Source organism: Chiloscyllium punctatum, chromosome 30 (genome assembly GCF_047496795.1).
Source record: "Chiloscyllium punctatum isolate Juve2018m chromosome 30, sChiPun1.3, whole genome shotgun sequence".
NCBI classification, from domain to species: Eukaryota; Metazoa; Chordata; class Chondrichthyes; order Orectolobiformes; family Hemiscylliidae; genus Chiloscyllium; species Chiloscyllium punctatum.
The window spans coordinates 53,670,570-53,698,025 of NC_092768.1; the positions used below are offsets into that span (position 1 = coordinate 53,670,570).

General features: G+C 44.0%; 1 protein-coding gene across 1 annotated transcript in view; it reads left to right on the forward strand.

The window, feature by feature from the left end:
• The window catches only part of LOC140455036 (protein phosphatase 1 regulatory subunit 1A-like), a 72,049-nt gene that overhangs the window by 39,697 nt on the left and 4,896 nt on the right, over positions 1 to 27,456 (forward strand). Inside the window, exons 3-5 of the mRNA XM_072549708.1 lie at positions 997 to 1,025; positions 16,140 to 16,203; positions 22,851 to 22,980. Coding sequence (XP_072405809.1) covers positions 997 to 1,025; positions 16,140 to 16,203; positions 22,851 to 22,975 — 218 coding nt within the window. The 3' untranslated portion in view covers positions 22,976 to 22,980. The remainder of the gene's footprint in view (positions 1 to 996; positions 1,026 to 16,139; positions 16,204 to 22,850; positions 22,981 to 27,456) is intronic.

The window sequence follows — 27,456 nt, forward strand, 5'->3', positions numbered from 1 at the left end:
TTACATTAGCTACCCCCCAATCTGTGGGAACTCTTCCAGAACCTGCAGAATATTGAAAGATGACCATTAAGTACTGCATCCTTCAGTAACGCACTAAGCATGCAGTATTTACCATCATCCCTTGTAAACTCATTGTCCTGCAGTAAACATGTGAGGTACTTATGGCCCTCCAATAACATCGTGGACCAGCCTTAGCACCGCCCCCCCTCCCCCTCACACCAGGGTTCAGTAAGATAATGCTGCAAACCCCATCAGCTTCATTCTAACTTCTACAAAGAACAAATTTACAGCCCAGGAACAGGCCCTTCGGCCCTCCAAGCCTGAACCAGTCATTGCCATTTTCGAAAATGTTTTCTTAGCTAAACAGTAACACGGAATCCACTGTAAGGAAATAAACTTTTGCTTATTCCTTGCAAAATTGCAGCTTCTCTTTTTGTTGTTGGTCAGATCTGTGAGGCATTCAAGGTGATCGCCTGACATCAGAGATTGGAGCAGTGATTCCCCACACAGACTGCAAACAGTCGATCATGACTGCAATCGATTTTGCCTAAATAACGTCGGAGGATTGTAGCAAATTGGAGCGATTAAAGCAAAGGAGAAGGACTTTAAGCTTACCTTGCTTATGCTAGCCACTTGAGAGTGCACAGAGGTTTTTGTTTGCACTAACCCTCGATCCTTCTGGAACCTGGATTTGTTCACCGGTTCGGATCACAGCCAAATCCTTTGCAAACGCACATTGGTGTAATTCTACAAGAAACTCTCTTTCTCTCCGCCCCCTTCTCACTTTGTGTACACAGATGTTTACAGATATACAGAGAGGCCTCCAAAAAGCACTCCGATTCAATCTTACTGACACACTGTCGGCATCTTCGAATGAGCACAGATGTGTGTGTGCAAAGGGGATCATTGCAACAACAAAAAAAGTCACGTTTAGTTAAACTAACTGTAAGAATATATCTATAATTATTAATTGGCTTTTTTTTTCTTCACTGGTAGATGAAAAGACCACAGTCTGCCAGGTACAGGTAAGGGAATTTAACACTGTAATCATGATTTGGAGATGTTGGTGTTGGACTGAGGTGTACAAAGTTAAAAATCACACAATACCAGGTAAGAGCCCAACAGGTTTATTTGGAAGCACTAGCTTTCGAAGCGCCGCTTCATCATCAGGTGATTGTAATGGAGCTCAGTGGCTGGCATTGATGCCTCACAGCACCAGGGTCCCAGGTTCGATTCCAGCCTCGTGGAGTTTGCACATTCTCCCCATGTTTGTGGGGGTTTCCTCCCACAGTCCAGTGATGTGCAGGTTAGGTGAATTGGCCATGCTAAATTGCCCATAGTGTTAGGTGCATTAGTCAGAGGGAAATGGGTCTGGGTGGGTTACTCTTCGGAGGGTCAATGTGGACTTGTTGGGCCAAAGGGCCTGTTTCCACACTGCAGGGAATCAAATCTAATCCTGATTGTCATCAGGATATCTGTAATCATCGCTTCCTATAACTGCAACCCAAAATTATCCCCTCTGTCGATAATGTGTAAGTATCAGTCTGTCACTGTGACCAAATACAAATGTTTTTCCTTGTTTTGCTTCCAAGCTGTATGCTTATTTTATCCCTTCACAGTTTTGTTTTTAATTTATTCATGGGATGAGGACATCGCTGGCTAGGCCAGCATTTATTTCCCAGAGGGCAGATTTGAGTCAACTACATTTCTATGAGTCTGGAGTCACATGTAGGCCAGACCAGTTAAGGATGGCAGTTTCCTCCCCTGAAGGACATTAGTGAATCAGATGGGGTTTTCCTCAACTATGGATTCATGGTCATCATTAGATTCTTAATTCCAGATTTTTGTGGAATTCAAATTCCACCATCTGCCATGGCGGGATTTAAACCCAGCTCCCCAGAACATGACCTGGGTCTCTGGATAAACAGTCCAACGATAATACTGCTAGGCCATCACATCCCCAATGCAGTCTTGAATAGGAATTTATCGTGTCATGACTCACCAGGGTGGTGCACTAAAAATAAAGCACTCTTATTCCCAAAGTCCTCACAAAGTTTAAATATTTTATAAGTTAGCATATAATATTTCCATATGTTCTGGAAATTTCAGATCAAGATAATTATGAGGGTTTCTGCGTTTGACTAGAATGACTATTTATTACAAGTCATTTATTTATGGAAACAATTACAAGCTATTTGCAAATAAAATTACAAATTAAAGTTCAAATTCCATTATAAACTCTGTCTTCCAAACACAAGGACACAGGAGAAAATAGTCATTGGGGGAGAAAAGCAGAGAAGGCAGCTCAGTGGGCTGCTTGTTGCTGAATTGATCTTTTTAATTCTTATTTTTTTCAGAAATTTGCATTTCACTTGCAATTCAGAACTTACACCACTGAATTGCAAGAGACATGTGTTCTGATTAATTTTAAAAAAGGTTCCAACTAATCAGTTAAAAGTCAGAACAACGGATGAAGCAAAGATGAATTCGTTTTCATCAAGCGCAACATTTGGTTTGACAGCAGAGACCAAGACAGAGCTTTTGATCTGCTGGAGAGCAAAATCACTTTTTTTTTCTCTGACAATATTTTGCTCCCAGCTCCAAGTTGTTCATTTAGCTGAGAAACAATCAGACATGTTGGCAGGTAAAATACCTTTTACACCCATTATTGGTCATTTATTCGGAGACAAATCGATTTCATGCTGCCGACCACAGCTGTATTATTATCTTGTCTTTGGTTAATTAGTATATAACACTGTCAATATACACTATCTTTATAATAATTTACAAAAGAGTGTGATTGCATGCTCACCGTGCTAAGACTGTGGCCATGCATCCCTTACAGTGATCCATCTTTTAGTCAGTGCCCCTTATAGATTTGTATTACATAGGTGACTGCAACTCCCTCATGAAAAACATTATTTCAGACTAAGTCCTTCAGTGTGATGCAAGTACAACTACATTTCCTTTGCATAGTTAATATTTGTTCTTTCCCCACTGGCATCTTTGAGGAAGCATGTATTATTAAATGTAATCAATGTCACTTTCACCCCCCTCATTGTGTTGAATTTTAGTCCTCCACTGTGGTCAGTTGTGAGCAAGACACCTGCACTTTGATGTTAAAAATCACACAACACCAGGTTATAGTCCAAAAGGTTTATTTGGAAGCACTAGCTTTCGGAGTGCTGTTCCTTCATCAGGTGGTTGTGACCTCCAAATTTTCGCTTTGATGATTTGTGCCAACGAGTGCCTGTGATCACTGCTGTTTGCATGGGACTCATTAATGATCATCAGAACGTGAGATTTCATCAAATTATTCAGTATGTGAGTGGTTCATGTTGATTAATGGCTTTGTCAGTGCCCACACTCAGACCATTCTGATTCTCAATGCATACCCTGACCAGCTGCTAAATGTGTGTGCATATGTGTTTGAATGCATTCAGTGTAATGGCAGCTCAACAGAACTCTTTGTACCTGTGAGACCCTCAATGTTTTGTACAGTCATTTGGGACTCTCTCACAGTGATGGTCATGTATATGAATCCATGTTTAAGGCTTTTGTGCATCCTTGAATGTATTGCTGTGAAAATGAGTTACTCACTATGATAAATACATTAGTGAGTATCTCATTGTGTTCAGTCTGTGATTTATGACACTCTCTGCTGTGACCTTTAAGGGAGGTCCATCACTGTGGTATTTCATGAATGTGAGCCATTCATTGTAATCAGTTTGAGGGGAGATCGTCGCTGTAATATTTGCTTAATTGTGAGCCTTTCAATTAAATCGGTGATGGAGTGTGACCTCCGCAAAATGAACTTTGCGTTGGTGTTAGACTCTCACTTTGTGAACTGAGGCATGAGCACATCACTATTATCAGTGTGTGTTTGAGGACTAGCATGGAAATAGACAGTCACTGTGCCTTTCTCACTGTGTACAGCTGCTAAAAATGTCACATTTATGCAAATATGAAAATATGAGATTCCTTAAGCTAATCAATTTGAATGTGCTCCCAATGATTTGGCCTTGGAAGATCTGAGTGTGACATTATGTTCATTCTGTGTTTACATTACATAGAACATAGAAAAGTGCAGCACAGAACAGGCCCTTTGGCCCATGATGTTGTGCCGAGGTTTAAGCCTAACATAAAATATAATAACTTAACCTACACATCCATCAACTCACTGCTATCCATGTGCATGTCCAGCAGTCACTTAAATGTCCCGAATGACGCTGCTTCCACCACCACTGCTGGCAACGCATTCCATGCATTCACAACTCTCTGCGTAAAGAACCTACCTCTGACGTCTCCTTTATATCTTCCTCCTAATATCTTCAAACTATGACTCCTCATACCAGTCAATCCTGCTCTGGGGAAAAGTCTCTGGCTATTGACTCTATCTATGATTACTAGAGGCATGATAGAATGGCCATATACTAACTAACTTGCTTGGGAGAACCCAATTTCTAAGTGTAGCTTTTACTTTACAGCAATACCTGTGTACATTGTCAACAGTATGTTCCTGTGATCATTGTCTGAATGCGTTCATACACTGCTGAAGAACCTCTTTGGCCTATCCAAGCCTGCAATCACACAAAAAAAACCTCTTGAGTCTACATGAGTCCCACTTTCCAGCACTTGGTCAGTAGCCTTGAATTGGTTGACTTTTCAAGTGATCCCATGCAAGCATTTATTTTTACAGATTGTGAGGATTTCTGCCATGATATATATTCTAGATTCCCATCATTATCTAGATGAAAGAAAACTCAAACCATCTCTAAACTTCCCACCTTTCACATTAAAATTATGACCACTGTTGTTAACCTTTCAACTACTACTTCAACTACATAACTGGAGCATATCCTCCTTCAGTCATGTTTGCTCTAAAGAAAAGAACCTGAGCTTACCCAGTCTCACTTATAGCTAAATGGCTCCAAGCCGGGCAACCTACTGGTGAATCTCCTCTGCACCCATTCGGAACAATCACATTGTACCAATAGCATGGTGAACAAAAATGCGCACAGTACTCCAGCTATGGCATAACCAAAATCCTGTGCAGCTCTACTCTGCTCTGATTATCTATGGGACAAATGATAAAGGAAAGTGCCCCATATGTTTTCTTGATGAACCTATTGAGCTCTCCAACTGGCTCCAGGGACTTGTGGACAAATACCCTGTAATCCATCAGTTGTTCTGAGCTTCCTGGTGTCCTCCATTCAGTGAGCACTCCCTTGTCTTGTTATAAGTGCACAACATCATGCTTATCAGTGTCTCTTCCATCTGCCATGATCAGCCCATCTAACCAAATGATCCTAGGGGCATTCATGACACTGAGGATGTCGTGGACAGGACAATTAGTGAGCTGATCATATCTCAAGGAAGAACTACACAGGCAGAAAGGCTTCGGGTGACCATCAGGAGAATGAGCAGGTGTGAACAGGAAGTGCAGGCTTTCCCTGTGGCCATCTTTTTTTCAAACAGAAACAGTATTGGTTACTGTTGGGGTTGAATTCTCAGGGGAAGGCTATAACAGCCAAGTGTTTAGCACCAGAGTTCTTCCTGCTACATAGGAGGGACAGCTTTACTTTTTAGGGACTCATTTGTAAGGGAAACTGACGGATGGCTCTGTGGCTGCAAAAAAGCATGGCATTATGCCTCCCTAGTGCCAGGTTCAGGGATGTCTCAGAGTGCTTCAGGACATTCTGAAGGGGAGGGTGAGTTGGCCATAGTTGTGCTACACGTCTGCACAGATGACATGCAAAAGAAACAAAGAAATGAGGTCGTACAACAGGAATTTGGAGAATAAGGAAATCCATCAGAACGAGAAAACATGGGACATATTAGGCACTTGGGAGAACAGGAAAGTGAAATTGTATCTTTTTGAATACAAGTAGCGGGACTGATAAGGCTGAATAACTAAGTGGAATGATCAGCTTGAGGGGAGATGATACTGTTGCAGCAATTGAGACGTGGTTGAAAGAAGGGCAGGACTGGTAGGTCAACATTCCAGAGTATAGACATTTCAAGTGTGGTCACGGGTAGGGCATAAGAGAGATGATGCCATCACATAATCAGTAAAGGTGACCATCACTGCTGCAATGAGGGAGATGTCCTAGAAGGCTCTTCAAATGAGACCATCTGTTTAGAAGTTAGAATTTTTTAAAAAATCAATTTGTTGGGAATACACTATCAGCCTTCCAATAGTCAATAGAAGATAAAGGAGCAGATATGTAGATAGACATGGTTATTACTGTTAGGGATTTCAACTTTGTTAACATTAACTGGAATTACATCAGTGTGAAAGAATTAGGTAAATTAGGGGAATTTGTAAAGTGCATCCAAGAGAGCTTTTCGCACCTGTACTTAAATTGTCCCATGAGAGATGGAGCGCTGTGAGACCGAATCTTAGGGATTTGTAAGCACCGTTTAGGAGAGATTCTTGACACAATATGTAAGCAGTCCAGTCAGGGAAGGGATTATACTGGACCTAGTTTTGGGAAATCAGCCAGCCCGGTGAATGAAATTTAAATGGTGCTGCGTTTTGGAAGTAGTGACCATAATACCATGGGTTTTAAGATGCTCATGGATTGGGATAACAGCAGCCCTCAGGCGAAGGTTTTAAATGGAGGAAACGCAAACAACCACAATATTAAACAGGAACTGGAGAATTTTGATTGGAGGCGAGTGCTTGAGAGTAAATATACGTCGGACATGTGGGAGAAATTCAAACAGCAGTTGGTAACAGTTCAGGAGCGGCACATTCCTGCGAGAATGAAGGGTGGGTATCGCCAGTTCCATGAACCGTGGATGACCAGGGATGTTAGAAAGGAAAAGGCAGCCTATGTAAGGTCTAGTGGGATGGGAACTGATGAAGCCCTTGAAGTATATAGGAAGGTACAAAAGAACTTTGAAGAAGGCGTTTAGCGTGCTCACACCCTTGCAGGCACCCTGTCACAGGCTTATATCTCATCACAAGGATGTTGCTGTGACGAGAGGTTGAGTAGGTTAGGTTTATTTTCAGTGAGGAAAAAAGGAGATTGAGGGGGGACATGATTGAGGTTTACAAAATCATGAAGGGTGGATAGAGACAAGCTTTTTCCCAGGGTGAAGGATTCAATAACGAGAGGTCATGCTTTCAAGGTGAGAGGTGGAAAGTTTAAGGGGGATACACGCGGCAAGTACTTCACACAGAGGGTGGGGGGCACCTGGAACACAGAGGTGGTAGAAGCAGGCACGGTAGATTCATTTAAGATGCGTCTGGACAGATCCATGATTAGGTGGGGAGCAGAGGGATACAGATGCTTAGGAATTGACTGACAGGTTTAGACAGTAGGTTTGGATCGGCTCAGGCTTGAAGGGCCAAAGGGCCTGTTCCTGGGCTTAAATTTTCTTTGTTCAAATTCCCACACGTACTTGACCAAGCTTATACACACACTCTTCCATGCCCTCACACCCACATGTGCGCACTCACATGCACACACTCACGCTGTGCCTCCTGCACGTGCACACATATAAAAAATTTGTATTTGCAGAATTAAATTTAATTTGCTCAAAAACTGCATGAATCCATGTAAGATTCTGAGAGTCCCACTTCAGAAAGAGAACCAGTCTGACTCAACATTGGGACACAGACAGACTTTAATGTCCTTTAACACCTTTAAGGCATTGTCTGAGCTGAGACGGCACCTATTGTTAGAAAAGCCAAAGTTATCTTGAGAATGTAACTTAAAGGGAGTTCTGGGATTTACATATTAAAGAACCGAAACTAGCATATCCCATTCTAAAAGATGAAAGACATAATCGATATTTGTTTAATATATCATTACAGCTCCTTGACACTGTAACCCTTTTGCTATACATTCTGTGTGTTATGGTTCTGTTTCACAACCACCTGATGAAGAGGCAGTGCCTCGAAAGCTAGTGCTTCCAATGTAACCTGGTGTTGTGTGACCTTTAACTTCTTCCAGGTATGTTTGTCTTGAAGACGTTCTGCTCTTCTCTTTGACAGGATTTCTGTTCCAATATCTTGTTCACCATAATTACTTTTATTTTCTCTAAGAGTATTTGACAAAGTCTTTATCAGGGGTAGCACAGTGGTTAGCACTGCTACCTTAAAAAACAAAGAACAAAGTAAATTACAGCATAGGAACAGGCCCTTCAGCCCTCCAAGCCTGCACCAATCTAAACCTCTATCTAAACCTGCCACCTATATTCAAAGGGTCTATATCCCTCTGCTCCCTGCCCATTCATGTATCTGTCTAGATACATCTTAAATGATGCTACCGTGCCCACCTCTACCACCTCCACTGGTACCCACCACCCTATGTGTAAAGAACTTACTATGCACGTCTCTTAAACTTTTCCTCTTTCACCTTGAACTTGTGACCCCTAATAATTGAGTCCCTGACTCTGGGAAAACGTTTCTTTCTATCCTCCCTGTCAACCTCTCCTCATAGCTAGCACCCTCCATACTAGGCATCATCCTGGTGAACCTCCTCTGCACCCTCTCCAAAGCATCCACATCCTTTTGGTAATGTGGCGACCAGAACTGTACACAGTATTCCAAATGTGGCTGAACCAAAGTCCTAGACAACTGCAACATGACCTGCCAACTCTTGTACTCAATACCCTGTTCGATGAAGGATCTGCATTGTGACCTTCAGGGTATGATGTGCCTGAGCACCCAGATCTCTCTGTACATCAATTTTCCCCAGGGCTTTTCTATTTACCATATACAGCCTCAATTATCTGAACGAGACAGGCGGGGAGTATTTTGTTTGGGTAACTGATCTGATCATATACCAAGAAGCCATACTGAATGTGAAAAATCTTGTTTAGGGAGTTTTTATTTCATTCAATTGATAAAATGTGTTACAAACACTGGATATTCCTTAAAAATTCATGATTTTTTACAAATAAAATCACTTTTAATGTAAATAAAATTCATTGAGGTGGAGGCCAAATCCTCACATATTCCTTCAGCACTCTATGTATTTCTGGAGGAGATTTGAGGATCTAATGCTGTGCTCTACCAGAGAGTTTGTTTCAATCTACAGTTTTGATGAGTCTGCTATGCAAATGAATCTTTGAATTCTGCAAATTGCAGGTTTTTATCTTTTATTGTTCAGAAGTATCTTGGTATTTTAGCGGCAGAAAATATTACTAGAGCAACACTCCATGCTGCGAGGAGCATGTTACACAAGTCTGGTTAAACTGAGAAGGATTAAACCCTCACCATCACATAAATATGGAAATCCAAGCATTAAACAAGGTCCTGAACAGTTTCTAAAATCTCAAGAACATTTGTCAGTTTCCACTGAACTCAACGTCACGATAGAAAGACAGAAGCACTGCCTTGCTCATGTATTTACTTTCTCTGCCCGTTTTTTTCATGAACTGCCCAGTAAAGTGAAGGGAATAAAACACTTACTTTAGAAAAGGGCTGTGTAACTAACCCTTACATTAAAAAAAATCCAATCGCTGTTGCTTGAGGTGCTTGTGTTTCTTTGTGTTTGCCAGCGTTTTCACGTGTTCTTCAGTACAGATAATTCAAATTCACTTCTAATCATTGTGAACAAAAGACGCGACCGTCGCACCAGTGTCGGTAACACCTCTTTGATGTAATGTTTTTACGGGACCTCGAGATCTTGTTTCGATAATCCAAAATTCTGATTATTGCTGTTCAGATAATCGAGGTTGTTCGGGAGTTCACTTTTGGATCTTCCGAAATGCATCAGCTCGCATTTGCCTGGATTGAACTCCACCTGCTATCCCTCTGCCCAACTCTCCAATTTATTTATATTCTACAACATTCTCTGACAGTCCCCTTCACTATCTGCTACTCCACCAATCTTCGTGTCATCTGCAGACTTGCTAATCAGACCACCTATACCTTCCTCCAGATCAGCTCTGTATATAAAAAAAACAACGGGGGTCCCAACCTGGGTCCCTGTGGAACACCACTGGTCACAGTTCGACATTTTGAGAAACTCCCTTCTACTACTATCCTCTGTCTCTTGTTGCCCAGCCAGTTCTCTATTCATCTCGCTAGTACACCCTGGACCCCATGCGACTTCGCCTTCTCCATCAGCCTATCATGGGGAACCTTATCAAATGCCTTACTATGGTCCATGTATATGACATCTACAGCCCTTTCCTCATCAATCAACTTTGTCACTTCCTCAAAGAATTCTATTAAGTTGGTAAGTTCCCTGCAAAAAAACCATGCTGCCTGTCACCGTTAAGCCCATTTTCTTCCAAATGGGAATCGGTCCTGTCCCTCAGTATCTTTTCTAGCAGCTTCCCTACCACTGACATCAGGCTCACAGGCCTATAATTACTTGGATTATCCCTGCAACCCTTCTTAGACAAGGGGACTACATTAGGAATTCTCCAGTCCTCCAGTACCTCACCTGTGTTCAAGGATGCTGCAAAGATATCTGTTAAGGCCCCAGTTATTTCCCCGTCGCTTCCCTCAGTAACCTGGCATAGATCTCATCTGGGCCTGGGGCCTTGTTGTCCACCTTAATGCCTTTTAGACTACCCAACACTTCCTCCCTTCTTATGCTGACTTGACCTTGAGTAATCAAACATATATCCCTAACCTCAACATTTGTCAAGTCCTTCTCCTTGGTGAATATTGATGTAAAGTACTCATTAAGCCTCGCAGCACCAGGGACCTGGGTTCAATTTTCGCCTTGGATGACTATCTGTGTGAATTCCTTCCACAATCCAAAGATGTTCTAGTTTGTTGGATTGGCTATGCAAAATTGTCCATAGCGTCCAGGGTGAGTGTATTAGCCAAGTGAGGAATACTGGTTTATGGGATTTAGAGTGGGATGCTGCTGTGAGGGCCAATGTGAACTCAGTGGGCTGAATGGCTGCTTCCACAGTGTAGGGATTCTGTGAAAACAGGCTTTCATAACTATGATTCTATGACTCAGTGACATATTTCTTGTCTCCCTTTTTGAATTAGAGTGTCATATTAGATTAGATTCCCTACAAGCCCTAAGGCCCAACAAGTCCACACCGACCCTCCGAAGAGTAACCCATCCAGACCCATTTCCCCTCTGACTAATGCACCTAACACTATGGGCAATTTAGCATGGGCCAATTCACCTGACCTGCACATCTTTGGATTGTGGGAGGAAACCAGAGCACCCTGAGGAAACCCGCAGGGAGAGTGTGCAAACTCCACTCAGACAGTCACCCAAGGCTGGAATCGAACCTGGGACCCTGGTGCTGTGAGGCAGCAGTGGTAACCACTGAGCCAAGGTGCTTCTAATTCTCCAGTATCATTCTACTTCCTGTAAACAGTTTTTGATTCTGATACTCACCGTGATCAATTTTTGAGTTTGTTACTTTTGTAAATTTGCGAATGTTTTCTTTTTGTCAGTGTTTCTGATTTGTGAGTTAGTGTGTCACACCCTGTTATAAGTGTGTGTGTGTGTGTGTATGTTTGTGTGTGTAACTCAGTGTAGTCCATGGGCAAGTGTGCTACATACTGTGGCCAGTAGGTGTGTCTTATTTACTGTGATTGCTGAGTGTATTACTATGATCAATGTGTGAATGTGGTACTCACTGTGATCAGTTTGTGTTTATCTATTGTGATCATTAGTGTAGTCAGTGTGTGAATATCCTATAAATACTAGTTGCTTACTTACTGTGTTACTCACTAAGATAAATGAATGAGAATGTTAATCACTGTGATCATTGTCTCTCTCAGTGTGTTTGAGTGTGTTCAGTAGTGCCCTCCAGTTCCACTTTATCCACTGGCTCAGAAATAGAGTCATCGAAATATACAGCACAGAAACAGACCCTTTGGTCCAACCCGTCCATGCCGACCAGATATCTCATCCTAATCTTGTCCCACCTGCCAGCACCCGGGCCATATCCCTCCAAACCCTACCTACTCATATACCCATCCAAATGCCTTTTAAATGTTGTAATTGTACCAGCCTCCATCACTTCCCCTGATAGCTCATTCCATAGCACCCTCTGCATGAAAAAGTTGCCCCGTTCGGTCTCTTTGAAATCTTTCCCTTCTCACCCTAAACCTGTGCACTCTAGTTCTGGACTCCCCCACTCAGGAAAAAAGACTTTATCCATTTATCCTATCCGTGCCCCCCATGATCTTACAAACCTCTATAAGGTCAGCCCTCAGCCTCTGACCTTCCAAGGAAAACAGCCCCAGCGTATTCAACCTCTCCCTATAGCCCAAATCCTCCAACCCCACCAATATCCTTGTAATTATTTTCTGAACCCTTTCAAGTTTCACAACGTCCTTCTGAGTACTCAAATTCTGACCAATAAAGGAAAGCATACCAAATGCCTTCTTCACTATCCTATCTACCTGCGGCTCCACTTTCAAGGAGCTATAATCCTGCACTCCAAGGTCTCTTTGTTCAGCAACACTCCTTCTAGGACATTACCATGTTTCCTTTTCAGGCATGAAGGGCTGCAAGATGCAACAACTTAGTGCAACAACCCATGCACCACTGGAAAATTCCTCCTTCTGTCTGACTCCATTCCCTCTCCTAAACCCTGACTTATTCATATACCCATTCAGATACCTATTAAATGTTGTAAATGTGCTAGTCTCCACCATCTCCTCTGGCATCTCATTCCATACACACCCCCCACCAGCTTCTGTGTGAAATGGTTGTCCCTTTAATACCTTTCCCCTGTCATGTTAAACCTAAGCCTTTTAGTTTGGGACTCCCCTACCCTGAGGAAGAGACTTATCCATGCCCCTTATGAGTTTATTAAACTCCTTTTAAGATCAACCCTCAGCCTCTGACGTTCCAGGAAAAATAGCCCCAGCCTGTTCAGCCTCTCCCTATTGCTCAAACACTGCAATGCTGGCAACATCTTAGTAAATTGATTAGATTTTAGATTAGATACCCTACAGTGTGGAAACAGGCCCTTTGGCCCAACAAAGTCCACACCGACCCTCCGAAGAGTAACCCACCCAGACCCATCCCCTCTGACTAATGCACCTAACATTACGGGCAACTTAGCATGGCCAATTCACCCGACCTGCACATTTTTGGATTGTAGGAGGAAGCTGGAGCACCTGGAGGAAATCCACACAGACAGGGGGAGAATGTGCAAACTCCAAACAGACAGTTGCCTGAGGCGGGATTTGAACCCGGGTCCCTGGCGCTGTGAGGCAGCAGTGCTAACGACTGAGTTGCCCTAATACATTAATGAATATAATCTAGCAAAGCAGCATTCTCTGACCAGGAATCAAACCCGGGCCGCGGCGGTGAAAGTGCTGAATCCTAACCACTATATTCTGAACCCTTTCAAACTTCACATTATTCTTCCTTTAGTAGGGAGACCAGAATTAAACACAGTGTTCAAAAGTAGCCTAAACAATGTCTTATACAGCTGCAACATGGCACCCAATTCTAATACTCAGTGCTCTGACCAATAAAGGCAAGCCACATCAAATCCTTCTTCACTTTTTATTGCCTGCAACTCCACTTGCAAGTAACTATGAACCTGCATGTCAAGGTCTCTTTGTTTGGCAACACTCCCCTGAACCTTACCATTTAGTGTAAGTGCTCTGCCCAGATTTACCTTACCAAAAAGCAACAACTCACATTTGTCCAAATTAAGCTATTTGCCCACTTGCGACATTGGTCACTTTAATTTCTCTGCCATACTTACTGATTTGAACTCATCCGATCCATCCCTGACTTTGTAATCAAGCCTGCTGAGAAGATGGTGATGTTGTTTTCTGGCATACTGATCTGTACATTCTCGAAGTGAAATGCTAATTCTCAGACACCTCCTCCTCTCTTGTACATGACCCCACTGTTGAACACCGTGCTATTGTGTCCACAGCGGTCACTCATCTCATTTCATAAGCGATCTCCCCTCCAAGCTCATACGCCCCCTACATTGCACAGCCACCTTCTACTCCCAAAGTCGATAAACAGGATTGTCCAGGCAGGCCCGTTGTTTCTACTTGCTCCGACCCCACAGAACACACCTCTTCCAACTCGACTCGATGTTTGCTTCCCTTGTCCAGTCCCTAACTACATAGATCAATGGTTCTTCTGATACTTTACACTAGTTTCAATATTTGTAGTTTGCAGGCTCCAGCCACCTTATTACCAGAGACATGCAATCCCTTTACTTGTCTATCCCACATTCGGATTGTCTCAGTGCACTCTGCTTCTTCCGAACGAAAAGTATCTGAATGATCTCGATCCACCACCACTTTCCTCCACCTGGCTGAGCTCATCCTTTCTTTGAAGAACATCTCCATAAACTCCTCCTACTTTCTTCAGGTCAAAGGTGTGGCCTTTGGTCTTGGCATCTGCCTGTGTCCTTGCTGGTTACATTGAATATTCCTTGTTCCAGACCTATTTGAGCCCCCAACCACAATTCTTTCTCCAGTACGCCAGTTACATCATTGGTGCTGTTTCCTTCTCTCCTCTGGAATTTCACTTTAAGTTTCCATCCTGCTCTCATCATCACCTGCTCCATCACTGCGTACACTTCTCTTCCTTGACACCTCTGATTCCATTTCTGGGGATAGGCTGGCCAACAATATCCACTACAAACCCATCAACGCCCACAGTTATCTCCACTATACGTCCTCACACACTGCTTCCTGTAAAGTCTCTCTTCCATTCTCCCACTTCCTTCATCTCAAATGCATCTTCATCCTTGCCCTTCATCCCAACCAGTCCACACCGACCATCTGTAGAGTAACCCACCCAGATCCGTTTCCCTCTGACTAATGCTATGGGCAATTTAGCATGGCCAATTCAGATGACCCTGCACAACTTTGGACTGTGGGAGGAAACACAGGCAGACAAAGGGAGAATTTGCAAATTCCATACAGACAGTGGTGAAGCTGGAATCGAACCTGGGACCCTGGTGCTGTGATGCATGCAGTGCTAACCACTGAGTCACTGTGCCACCCCCACTAGCTCTGTTTTCTCTGCGCAAATGCGGCCAAACTGGTCGAGTCTTTGCCTCAATTTCTGTTTTGGTTTCTTTTTTCCAGGAGTTGCAGTTTTAAATTTGATTCCCTCAGTTTTATCCTCTTTTCTTTCCTTGCAATCTGTGTGCATGTTAGTTCCTATTCATTAGTGTGAGGCTAAGTACATTATTCTCCGTAACCAGTGTCAGTATGTTCAGGCGTGCCTCTGTGTGTCCAGTGCTTCAATTAATGCCACTCAATATGGTCAATGTGTTGTTAACTATCATTAGGGTGGTGGCATGCACTCACTTGGATCAGTGTGCATGTATTTCAACAGTCACTGTGGTTACTGTGTGAATGTGCACCCCATTCAGTAATCAGTGCTAAAACGTGCTTCCTATGTATTAGCCATATGATTGTGTGCTTCTGTGCCATTCTGCAATGGCAGCATTTATTCTTTGGTCTAAATTTATTTCTAACCATTGATGTATCTGGACATAATATTCTTGTCCACATCAAAACTATTACCTTATTATTACTATTACCTTATTACAATCTATTATTCCTTTTGCTCATTGTATTATCTTTTCTTGTCGTATTATATGGACATAGAACATATAACAGTACAGCGTAGTACAGGCCCTTCAGCCCTCAACGTTGCGCTGACCTTTTATCCTACTCTAGGATCAGACCCTAAGATCAGACATACCCTTCATTATACTATCTTTCATGAGCCTATCCAAGAGTCGCTTAAATGTTCAGAAGCTGACTGCCTCATTCCTATGTCCCAATAAAAAAGTGGAAGATTAATGGAATAATGTATAGACTTTTCACTCTGGGCCAAATAATAGAAATAACAAAGCAGCTGTTACTCAGTAATTGAACATCCCTGTATCTCCAAACTCAACTCTGACTGAGAACAGAGCTAAACACTAAATTTGAATGAAAGATTTGAGGAGATCAGCTGTGTTAACAAAAAGGAGTGGTTTTGCGTGAATCTTAAGTGGATGTGATATGAGTTTTTAACTTCATTGTGTTCTATTAATTAGTTTAAAGTTCCTTCAAATTGTTAGTGTTATGTAGAATTGAGCAATACCGGACTCGGAACTAACCTTGGGAAACTAACCAAAATCAAATTGTAACAATTACACATGCCAACTTAATTTCACTAAAGCTAAATGATTTTCCCTTTTCTTTGCAGCCTTCCAAAGTGTCCTCCCATAAAGAAAAACGAAGGAGTTTCCCCATATCTGATACTATGACAGGTCTGTCAACAAGGGATTGGTATTGAACCAAGGGGTGCAGAAACATCAAAGTCTGTGGATGGAATTTTACTGAGGGAGATGGGTTTGGTATATATGAGGTTTTTTTTTGCACAAAAAGCATTTGTTTTGCAATGAATTAGGAAGGCTAATGCATTGTTGGCCTTTATTGCAAGAGGATTTGAGTACTGGGTGTAATGAGATTTCACCTCAATTTTGGAGGAACTGACTTAGACCGATCTTAAGGTACTGTGTGTAATTTTGTCTCCATATCATGGGATAGTATTTTAATATAGGATATGTAATTAATGTAAGCAGATATCTTCCACTGATAGTAGGACAGTCCTATAAGTAGAGATTGTGCTGATTGGACTGATGTTCTATCGTGTACAAAGAATGCATGGTGACCTCCTTCACACTAAAGAAAAATTGAAGAAAAACACATAAGACCTTAAGACCACAGGTATAGAAATAGGCTTTTAGATCCATTAAGTCTGCTCCATTCGATAATGGCCGACGTGTTTCTCAACTTCATTCTCCTGCCTCATCCCATAACCATTGATTCCCTAACTAATCAAGTGTCTATGTATCTCTGTCTTCAAACACTCAGTGACGTGTCCTCCACAATCTCCACAGCATTGAGTTCCACAGACTGATCCATCTCAGGCTGAAGAAATTTCTCCTCATCTTAGTTCCAAAGGGTTGTCCCTACACTCTGAGGTTCTTACCCTCAGGTCTCTCCTACAAACATCTTCTCCAGTATCCAGGTCTCTCAGTATTCTGTCAGTTTAAATAGATTACCCTTCATCCTCTAAACATTGTATGATGCCCACATCATCATTTCAGCCGATTTCAGTCTGCGCAACAAGCTCATTTACCTTGTGTCATATCTTGTGTGCATTAAGTACACCGTCCTCAGTCCTGCGTTGACTGGCCCTCCTTCTCACAGTCATCTCCTTATCTGCTGTGCCTCAAGTTAGATTCCTCACTCCTTCCAGACTCTCCTGTCCTATGAGTTGTTCTGGAGCCATTAATAACCTTTTCTTACCGCAGTTAGGCGGTAGTATAAAAAAAAGAAAGAAAAAAAAAGATAAGAGAAAAAAAAAGAAAAATAAACAGGAATGTCTCACTGTTGATCACACAAAAAAAAAATAAACAGGAGTGGTTGGGGAAAAATAAGCACTACCGCAGTTAGGAGGTAGTGTGAGGGTTGGAGAGAAAAAAAAGAAAAAAAAGACAAAAAAAAACCTTTTCTTAGCCTTCCTTCACCTTTAACTTTTTCCATAATTGTCCATGCAACTTAACCCCACCCCACGACCTATTTAGTTTAAATCACTGTTCTCGTAATGTGATTGATCTCGGGATTTCACCCCGACCACTGACCTGTCTCCCTTAGTCCAGGAATTCCTCACCGACAGTCGGGACACCACTCATGCCGCTCACCTCCAAGACTTCTGTTTCCCTGACCTCCTACGCCTTATCTTCACCATGGACATAGAGTCCCTGTACACATCGATCCACCATGACAAAGGCTTCCAAGTGCTCTGTTACTTCCTTTCACACCATCCCAACCAGCACCCTTCCACTGACACCCTCATCTGCTTGGCTGAGCTAGCCCTGACCCTCAACAACTTCACCTTCTAATCCTCCCACTTCCTCCAAACCAAAGGGATAGCCATGGGCACCCGCATGAGTGCCAGCTATGCGTGTCTCTTTGTCGGGCACATGGAACTGTCATCTTCCGCAGCTGCACCGGGGCCATCCCCCACTTGCTCCTCTGCTACATCAGTGACTGTATCGGCACTACCTCATGCTCCCACGTGGAGGTTGAACAGTTTATCAATTTCATTAACACCTTTTACCTGGACCTCAAACTCACCTGGGCCATCTCGGACATTCCCCACCCTACCCTCCTGGACCTCACCATTCTCCATTTCTGGCGACTGACTGGCCACGGACATCTACTACAAATCCACAGACTCTCACAGCTACCTGGACTACACCTCCTCCCACCCTGAATCCTGTAAAAAACACCATCACTTATTCCCAATTCCTCGAGCTTCTGATCCCAAGATCAATTCCATCATAGAACATCCCAGATAGCCTCCTTCTTCAAAGACTGCAAATTCCCCTCCCATGTGATCGATGATGCCCTCCATTGCATCTCCTCCACTTCCCACACTTTTGCCCTTGAACTCTATCCCTCCAACTGCAACAAGGTCCTCACCTTCCACCCCACCAACCTCCATATACATCGCATCATCCTCCCCCTCTTCTGCCACCTATAAACACACCCCATCCATGAGGGATATATTTGCCTCCCCATCCCTATCAGTTTTTCAGAGAGACCATTCCCTCTGCGACCCTCTTATCAGATCCACCCACCAGCCCACACCCCCTGCACCTTGTCCTGCCACTGCAGGAAGTGCAAAACCTGCGCCCACACCACTCCCCCTCACATCCGTCCAGGGCACCAAAGGATCCTTCCACATCTGACAGAAATTCACCTGTACCTCCACAAATGTCCCCTACTGCACCCATTGCACTTGATGTGGTCTCCTCTACATTGGGGAGACAGGACGCCAACTTATGGATCATTTCAGAGAGCATCTCTGGGACACCCGCACCAACCAACCCCACTGCCCCATGGCTGAACCCTTCAACACCTCCTCCCATTCCACCAAGGACATGCAGGTCTTGGGCCTCCTGCATCACCAAACTGTAACCACCCAATGCCAGGAGAAAGAACCCCTCATGCTCTGCCATGGGACCCTTTGACCAATAGACAATAGACAATAGATGCAGGAGTAGGCCATTCAGCCCTTCGAGCCTGCACCGCCATTCAATATGATCATGGCTGATCATTCCTAATCAGTATCCTGTTCCAGCCTTATCTCCATACCCCTTGACTCCACTATCTTTAAGAGCTCTATCCAATTCTTTCTTAAATGAATCCAGAGACTGGGCCTCCACTGCCCTCTGGGGCAGAGCATTCCACACAGCCACCACTCTCTGGGTGAAGTAGTTTCTCCTCAGGATTAGTGCGGATTTTACCAGTTTCCTCATTTCCCCTCCCCCCACTTTGTCCCAGTCCCAAGCCTCCAACTCAGCATGGCCCTCTTGATGTGTCCATCATCTTTCCCATCTATCCGCTCCACTCTCCTCTCTGACCTATCATCTTCACCACCTTCATCTACCTATTGTATTCTCAGCTCCTTTCCCCCCATTTATCTCCCAGCCCCCAAGCCCACAAGCCTCATTCCTGATGAAGGGTTTATGCCCGAAATGTCGATTCTCCTGCACCTTGGATGCTGCTTGACCTGCTGTGCTTTTCCAGCACCACACTCTCAAATTTGATCTCCAGCATCTGCAGTCCTCACTTTCTCCTAGTAATGTGATTCGCCAGGTTATTTGTCCCAGCGTGATTTAGGTCGAGCCCATCTCATAAAAACAGTTCCTTCACTCCCTACTATTAGTGCCAATGTTGTATGAATTCAAACCCGTTTCTCCCACACCAATCTTTGAGCCACACCTTTACCTCTTTAACCTTGTTCACTATATGCCAATCAGCTCATGGCTCAGGCAGTAATCCAGAGGTTAACATTATTTTTGGTTTTTCAAAATTTAGTCCCTAGCTGCTCATATTCCCTCAACAAAACCTCTTTCCTCTTTCTTCCTATATTGCTGAACCATGATAATTTGATCTTTCCCCCACTCCAATTTCGTTTGCACCCCAAATAAAATATCCTGATTAGATTAGATTCCCAACCGTGTAGAAACAGGCCCTTCGGCCCAACAAGTCCACACCGGCCCTCTGAAGAGCAATCCACCCAGATACATTCCCCTCTATTTACCCCTGACTAATCCACCTAACACTGCAGGCAATTTAGCATGGCCTATTCGCCTATCTTCGGACCGTGGGAGGAAAACGGAGCAAACCCACACGGGGAGAATGTTCAAACTCCACACAGACAGTTGCCCATGGCGGGAATTGAACCTGGTTCCCTGGTTCTGTGAGGCAGCAGTGCTAACCACTGAGCCACCATGCTGCCCGGCTGCTGAGCAACTTGGGACACTTAATACTGGTGACAGAGAACTGAATCGCTTCCCCTGACTATACTATCCTCGATTGTAATTACATTTCTCTTTTCTCATTTCCCTCTTGAATAGTTCCTTGTACCATGATACTATGATCAGTTTTTTTCATCTTCTTATGAATTCATCCAACACAGAAACAGACCCTTTGGTCCAATCAGTCTATGCCAACCATAATCCCAAACTAAATTAGTCCCACCTGCTTGCGCCTGGTCCATATCCACCCAAAGTCTCATCCAAACAGTGAGAAATATCTCAAACCTGTTCGACAAGTTCAAGGACTGAGGCTGTTTCAGTGCTACCTTGTGAGTCCTCGACCTGGCCCACATCCTGCTTTCCCTGATGACTGACTGAATCAGAGTAGTTAATCAAAGGGGGTGTGGCTGCCTCCTGAAACATCGCATCCCGGTCAATCTCCCTCCCCTTGCTGTGTTGCAGTGTTCAAAGCTCAGACTCCAGCTCATCAACCCTGAGCAGGAGTTCTCAAGCGACTAACACTTGCTGTCGATGTGGTCAATGTGAACCTCAATGGGGTCCACCAGCTCTCACCTTACGCAGGTACAGCACATCATCTAGCCCTGTACCTCAATTTAAATTACTTCGTTCTTAATTTGTTTTCTTTAAAAACGCCTCATTTTATTTCAGTATATAACTGAGTTTATAACTCTGAGCCAAAAAAAGCAAACAGAGCACCTCTGCCCCTGTGCACAGAATTCTCACCCTGCCTCCAAAATCCCTGAATGATATATTCACTTGGGCTGTACTGTATCTCACTCCCCGATGTGATCTCTCCTTCCTGATCAGGTGAAGCTTCCTGGGTGTGCTCTTTCAACAGGTCCTACCTTATACAGAGCTGAGATGACTCGTATTAGTTAAGCTTCAAGAGTTATCTCCATCAATTGGGGCCCTGTTCAAGGTTCAAACTACCCCTGAGAAAGCTGAGTTAGCCACTTCATTAACATTTTAACTAGACAATTGAATTTAAAATGGAGAACGAAAATGAAGTTTGTATTATTTGGAATATGTTCAGCCAGCATCTTATGTACATTTCACAGAGCTGAACTGGATTAGGGACACTCAGCAGTGGTTTTGGAATTAGAAATAATTAGATTCCCTACAGTGTGGAAACAGACCCTTCGGCCCAACAAGTCCATACCGACCCTCCAAAGAGAAACCTACCCAGACCCACTTCCCTCTGACTAATGCACCTCACACTATGGGCAATTTAGCACGGCCAATTCACTTCACCTGCACGTCTTTGGACTATGGGAGGAAACCAGAGCACCCGGAGGAAACCCACACAGACACGGGGAGAATGTGCAATCCCCACACAGACAGTCGCCCGAGGCTGGAATTGAACTTGGGCACTGGTGGTGTGAGGCAGCGGTGCTAACCACTGAACCACTGTGCAGTAACCCGGTGGTTACTGGAACTGTGAGGATATTGCTGAGTCTAGTGTCTGAGAAATTTGAATTCAAATTCTCCACTTGAAAGCTTATTGTTAATCCACATCTAAGGTCAAAACTACATAATCTTATTCAGTTCACTTCTCAGTGGTTCAGGCCTGAATAATGACGTGTGATATGTTGTATTGTTGGATTGGCTGATCCTCTGTTATTTTTGTCTGCAATGCCTTTCGTCACATCTCCCCCACTACCTTTATTACCGCCCCCCACCCCCAATCGCAACAAGGTTAGAAACCCCGGCCCTCACATTCCATCCAGATGAATCTCCAGATGCAGCGCATTATCCTCTGCCATTTTTGCCCTTGCAGTCAGACCCCACCACAAAAAATATATTTCCCTCCCCACCCCTATCTGCATTCCGCAGAGATTATTCCCTTGGTGACTCCCTTGTTAGGTCCATGCTCCCCATTAATCCACCCTATACACTCTTACCCTCTTCCCCTGCCGCCACACAAGATACAAAACCTGTGCCCAAACCTCCCACATCACATCCATCCAAAGTCCAAAAGGATCATTTCACATCCAGCAGAGATTATCCTGCACATTTACTGCATCTGTTCCTTTTGATGTGGTCTACTCCACATCGGGGAGATGGAGCGCCAACTTGCAGTATGGTTCTCTGGTCTGCATGCACCAACTGACCCCACTGCCCTGTGGCCAACCACTTCAACTCCCCCTCCCTCTCCCCGAAGGACATGCGAAACCTGGGCCTCCCCCACCACCAAATCAACGCTACCCGCCGACTGGAGGAAGAACACCTCTGCCTCGGGACCCTTCAATCACACCGCATCAACATTGATTACAACAGTTTCCAAATCTCCCCACCCTCCACCTCATACTAGGTCCAACCCTCCAACTCGACACCGCCCTCTTGACCTGACCCACCTGTCCACCTTCCCTCCCACCTACATTCCTGATGAAGGGCCTATGCCCGAAACATCGACTCTCCTGCTCCTCGGACGCTGCCTGACCTGCTGTGCGTTTTCCAGCGCTACGCTTTTCGACTCTGACTCTCCAGCACCTGCAGCCCTCAATTTCTCCAGGCTTGTTGTCTGACTGTGCTAATGTGTTCCTTCTGCATCTTTGTAGAAATCCAAGAATCAGAACCTGGCAACGATGAACCAGACTCGGAAAGCTGTCGTGGGAATCAGAGTGCAGAGTGTTCTCATGGCGAAAATTCCTTGAGCTTGCAAAGAAAACAAGATGCTGCTTGAACCTGGTTAGTGAGTGGTTTTCCCATATGCTGTTCCCATGGATAGCTATTCAATAAAAAGGTAGAGGCACTTCATTATAGAGAGGGTAGAAAGGTTTTACAGGGTGTAACACACGAGAATAATTTTGTTTTATATGCCATCAAATGAAATAGCTCTCTAGCATGTTGATAGGTTGCTTGGCGACAAATCAGTTAACGTACAATAAGAGCAATACATTACAGAAACAGGCCATTCAGCCCTCCAAGCCTGTGCCACCACATCTTGTCCTTCCATGTGAAAACTGTCTTCACGCATAGGATCCATAAGCCTCGATTCCCTTCCTATTTTAGATTAGATTACATTACAGTGTGGAAACAGGCCCTTCGGCCCAACAAGTCCACACCGACCCGCCGAAGCACAACCCACCCATCCTCCTACACTTACCCCTTACCTAACACTACGGGCAATTTAGCATGGCCAATTCACCTGACCTGCACATCTTTGGACTATGGGAGGAAACCGGAGCACCCGTAGGAAACCCACGCAGACACAGGGAGAACGTGCAAACTCCACACAGTCAGTCGCCTGAGGCGGGAATTGAACCTGGGTTTCTGGCGCTGTAAGGCAGCAGTGCTAACCACTGTGCCACTGTGTACTTGTCCAGGTGCTTCTTGAATGCTGCTATTGTGCCTTCTTCCACCACCTTCTCTGGTAGCGCGTTCCAGGCACTCACCAGCCTTTGAGTGAAAAACCTGCATATCTGCTTTAAACTCCCCCCTGCACCTTGAACCCGTGTCCCCTAGTAATTGACTCCTCCACCCTGGGAAATAAAACCTCATGTTTTCCACTCTATCTATGCCATTCACAATCTTATACACGTCTATCAGGTTGCCCTTCAACCTCTTGCATTCCAGTGAAAACAAGCCTAGTCTATCCAACCGTTTTCCCCAATACCAGGCAACAACCTGGCAAACCTTTTCTGTACCCTCTCCAAAGCATCCACAACCTTCTGGTCGTGTGGTGACCAGAATTGTCCACAATATTCCAAGTATAGCTTAACTAAAGTTCTGTAAAGCTTCAGTATAGCTTACCTATCATTTATGTAGATCACGAACAGCGCAGCTCCCAGCACTGATTCCTGTGGAACACCAATAATCACAACCGTCCAATCCAACATGCATCCTTCCACCGCAACCCTCTGTCTCCTCTGACTAAGCCAGTTCTGTATCCACCTTGCTAGTTCAACTTGCTTGCTACCTCGTGAGTTCACTTTTTGTACCAGTTTGCCAGGAGGGACCTTGTCAAAGGCTTTACTGAAGTCCATGTAGCCAACTTCAACCACTTTACCCTCATCAATCATCTTCGTCACCTCCTCAAAAAGCTCAAACAAATTACTGAGGCATGACCTCCCCTGCACAATACCATGCTGTCTATCACCCAGAAATCCATTTAGATTACTTACAGTGTGGAAACAGGCCCTTCAGCCCAACAAGTCCACACCGACCCTCTGAAGAGCAACCCACCCAGACCCATTCCCCTACATTTACCCCTTCACCTAACACTACGGGCAATTTAGCATGGCCAATTCGCCTAATCTGCACATTTTTGGACTGTGGGAGGAAACCAGAGCACCCAGAGGAAACCCACGCAGAAACAGGGAGAATGTGCAAATTCCACACAGACAGTCGCCCGAGGTGGGAATTGAACCCGGGTCTCCAGCACTGTGAGGCAGCCGTGCTAACCACTGTGCCACCCACATTTACTTTGAAATGCATATAGATCTTGTCCCTTTTTCAATAATTTCCTTACTACCGATGTGAGGCTCACAGGACTATAATTTCCAGGGTTATCACTGCTACCCATCTTAAGCAGTCGGACAACATTGGCCATTTTCCAGTCCTCTGGGACCTCACCTGTGGCCAAAAGGATACAAAGATGCATGTCAAATTCATCAGCAATTTGTTCTCTTGCCTCCCTCAATATTCTGGGGTCGATCCCACCAGGACCCGGGAACTTATCTAAGTTAAAACCCTTTTATGATGCACACCTTTTTAATAGGAATTTGGCTGAGAAATTCAACTCTCTTTTCCCTGACTATCCTCTTGTGTTTTATTAAGTTAAAACTCACACAACACCAGGTTATAGTCCAACAGGTTTATTTGGAAGCACTCCTTCGTCAGGTGGTTGTGTAAGGAATAGCGCTCCGAAAGCTACTGCTTCCAATTAAACCTGTTGGACGATAACCTGGGGTTGTATGATTTTTAACTTTGTCCACCCCAGTCCAACACCGGCATCTCCAAATCATGGCTTTTTATAAATGTATGTGAAGTCTTGTGATTCTCCTTAATCCTTATTAGCTCATGACCTTTCATGACCCCTTTTAGTCCTTCTCATTCCTTCTTTAAGTTCTTTACATACTTCAAGGGCATTGTCAGTTCCCATCCTTCTGGACCTTATATATGCTTCCTTTTTCTTTTTGACCAAGGGCATAACATCCCAGGTCATACAAGGTTGATGTAACTTGCCAGCCCTATCTTTCATTCTCGCAGGGATGTGCTACTCCTGAACTCTTACCAACTGCTATTTGAGATGCTCCCATAAACAACTCAAAACATAGAACAGTACAGTTGAGTACAGGCCCTTAGGCCCTCGACATTGCACCACCATGTGAAACCAATCTAAAGCGCATCTAACCTATACTATTCCATTATCATCCAAATGTTTATCCAATGACCATTTAAATGCCGTTAAAAAGTTGGTCTACTACTGTTGCAAGCAATGCGTTTCACATCCCTACTACTCTCTAACATCTGTCCTATATCTATCACCCGTCAATTTAAAGCTATGTCTCCTTGTGCTAGCCATCACCTTCCAAGGAAAAAGACTCTCAATGTCCACCCGATCTAATCGTCTGATCATCTTGAATGCCTCTATTAAGTCACTTTTTAACCTTCTTCTCTTGAAGAAAAACAGCCTTAAGTCCCTCAGCCTTTCCTCATAAGACCTCTCAATACCAGAAAACATCCTGGTAAATCTCCTCTGCAGCGTTTCCAATGCTTCCACATCCTTCCTATAATGCGGTTACCAGAACTGTACACAATATTCCAAGTGTGGCCGTGCCAGAATTTTGTACTGGTACATGACCCCATGGCTGCAAAACTCAAACCCTCTACCAATAAAAGTTAACACACTGTACACCTTCTTTACAACCCTATTAACCCGGGTGGCAACTTGCAGGGATCAATGTACATGGACACCGAGATCTCTTTGCTCGTCCACACTGCCAAGAATCTTCCAATTACTACAATACTCTGTATTCCTGTTACTGCTTCCAAAGTGAATCACCTTATACTTTTCCACATTAAACTGCATTTGCCACCTCTCAGACCAGCTCTGCAGCTTATCTATGTTCCTCTGTAACCTGTGACATCCTTCCGCAGTGTCCACAACTCCACCAACTTTAGTTTCATTTGCAAATTTAGTAATTCATCCTTCTATGCCTCATCCAGGTCATTTATTAAACTGAAAATGTGTTGCTGGAAAAGCACAGCAGGTCAGGCAGCATCCAAGGAGCAGGAGAATCGACATTTCGGGCATGAGCCCTTCTTCAAGCATGAGCCGCATTCCTGAAGAAGGGCTCCTGCCCGAAACGTCCATTCTCCTTCTCCTTTGAAGCTGCCTGACCTGCTGCGCTTTTCCAGCAACACATTTTTAGCTGTAAGAAGACACAGGGTGATGGTTGATGGGAAATGTTTATCCTGGAGTTCAGTTACTAGTGATGGAACACGAGGATCTGTTTTGGGGCCACTAGTGTTTGTCAATTTTATCAATGGGAGAAACTGAGGACTGCAGATGCTGGAGATCAGAGCTGAAAATGTGTTGCTGGAAAAGCGCAGCAGGTCAGGCAGCTTCAAAGGAGAAGGAGAATGGACGTTTCGGGCATAAGCCCTTCTTACAGCTAACCAATTTCTGTTCCAAACCACTAAATCACCCTCAATGCCATGCATCCGTACTTTCTGCAGTGTCCTACGTTTACTAAAATCCAAAAAGCACCACATCAACTGCTTTACCTTCATCCACCTGTTTGCTCACCTTCTAAAAGAACACAAAAAGGTGTGTGAGGCACCACCTACCCTTCACAAAACCATGTTGACTATCCCTAATCAACTTATTCCTTTCTAGATGATTATAAAACCTATCTCTTATAATCCTTTCGAATGTCCGATGTGGATTTACCCTCAAACGGCTGCCTCCAATCAAAATTCTCCAGTTCCTGCCTGGTATTTTTGTAGTTCAACTTCCCCCAATTTCACACCTTCACCTGATGACTGCTGTTATCCCTATCCTTGAATATCTTGAAATGTAAAGTATTATGGCTACTGCTCTTGAAACACTCCTCCACTGAAACTTCACTCACCCGACTGGGCTCATTTCCCAAAACCACGGCCAGTATAACCCTATCCCTGGTTGGACTGAACACATACTGTGTCAAGAAACCTATC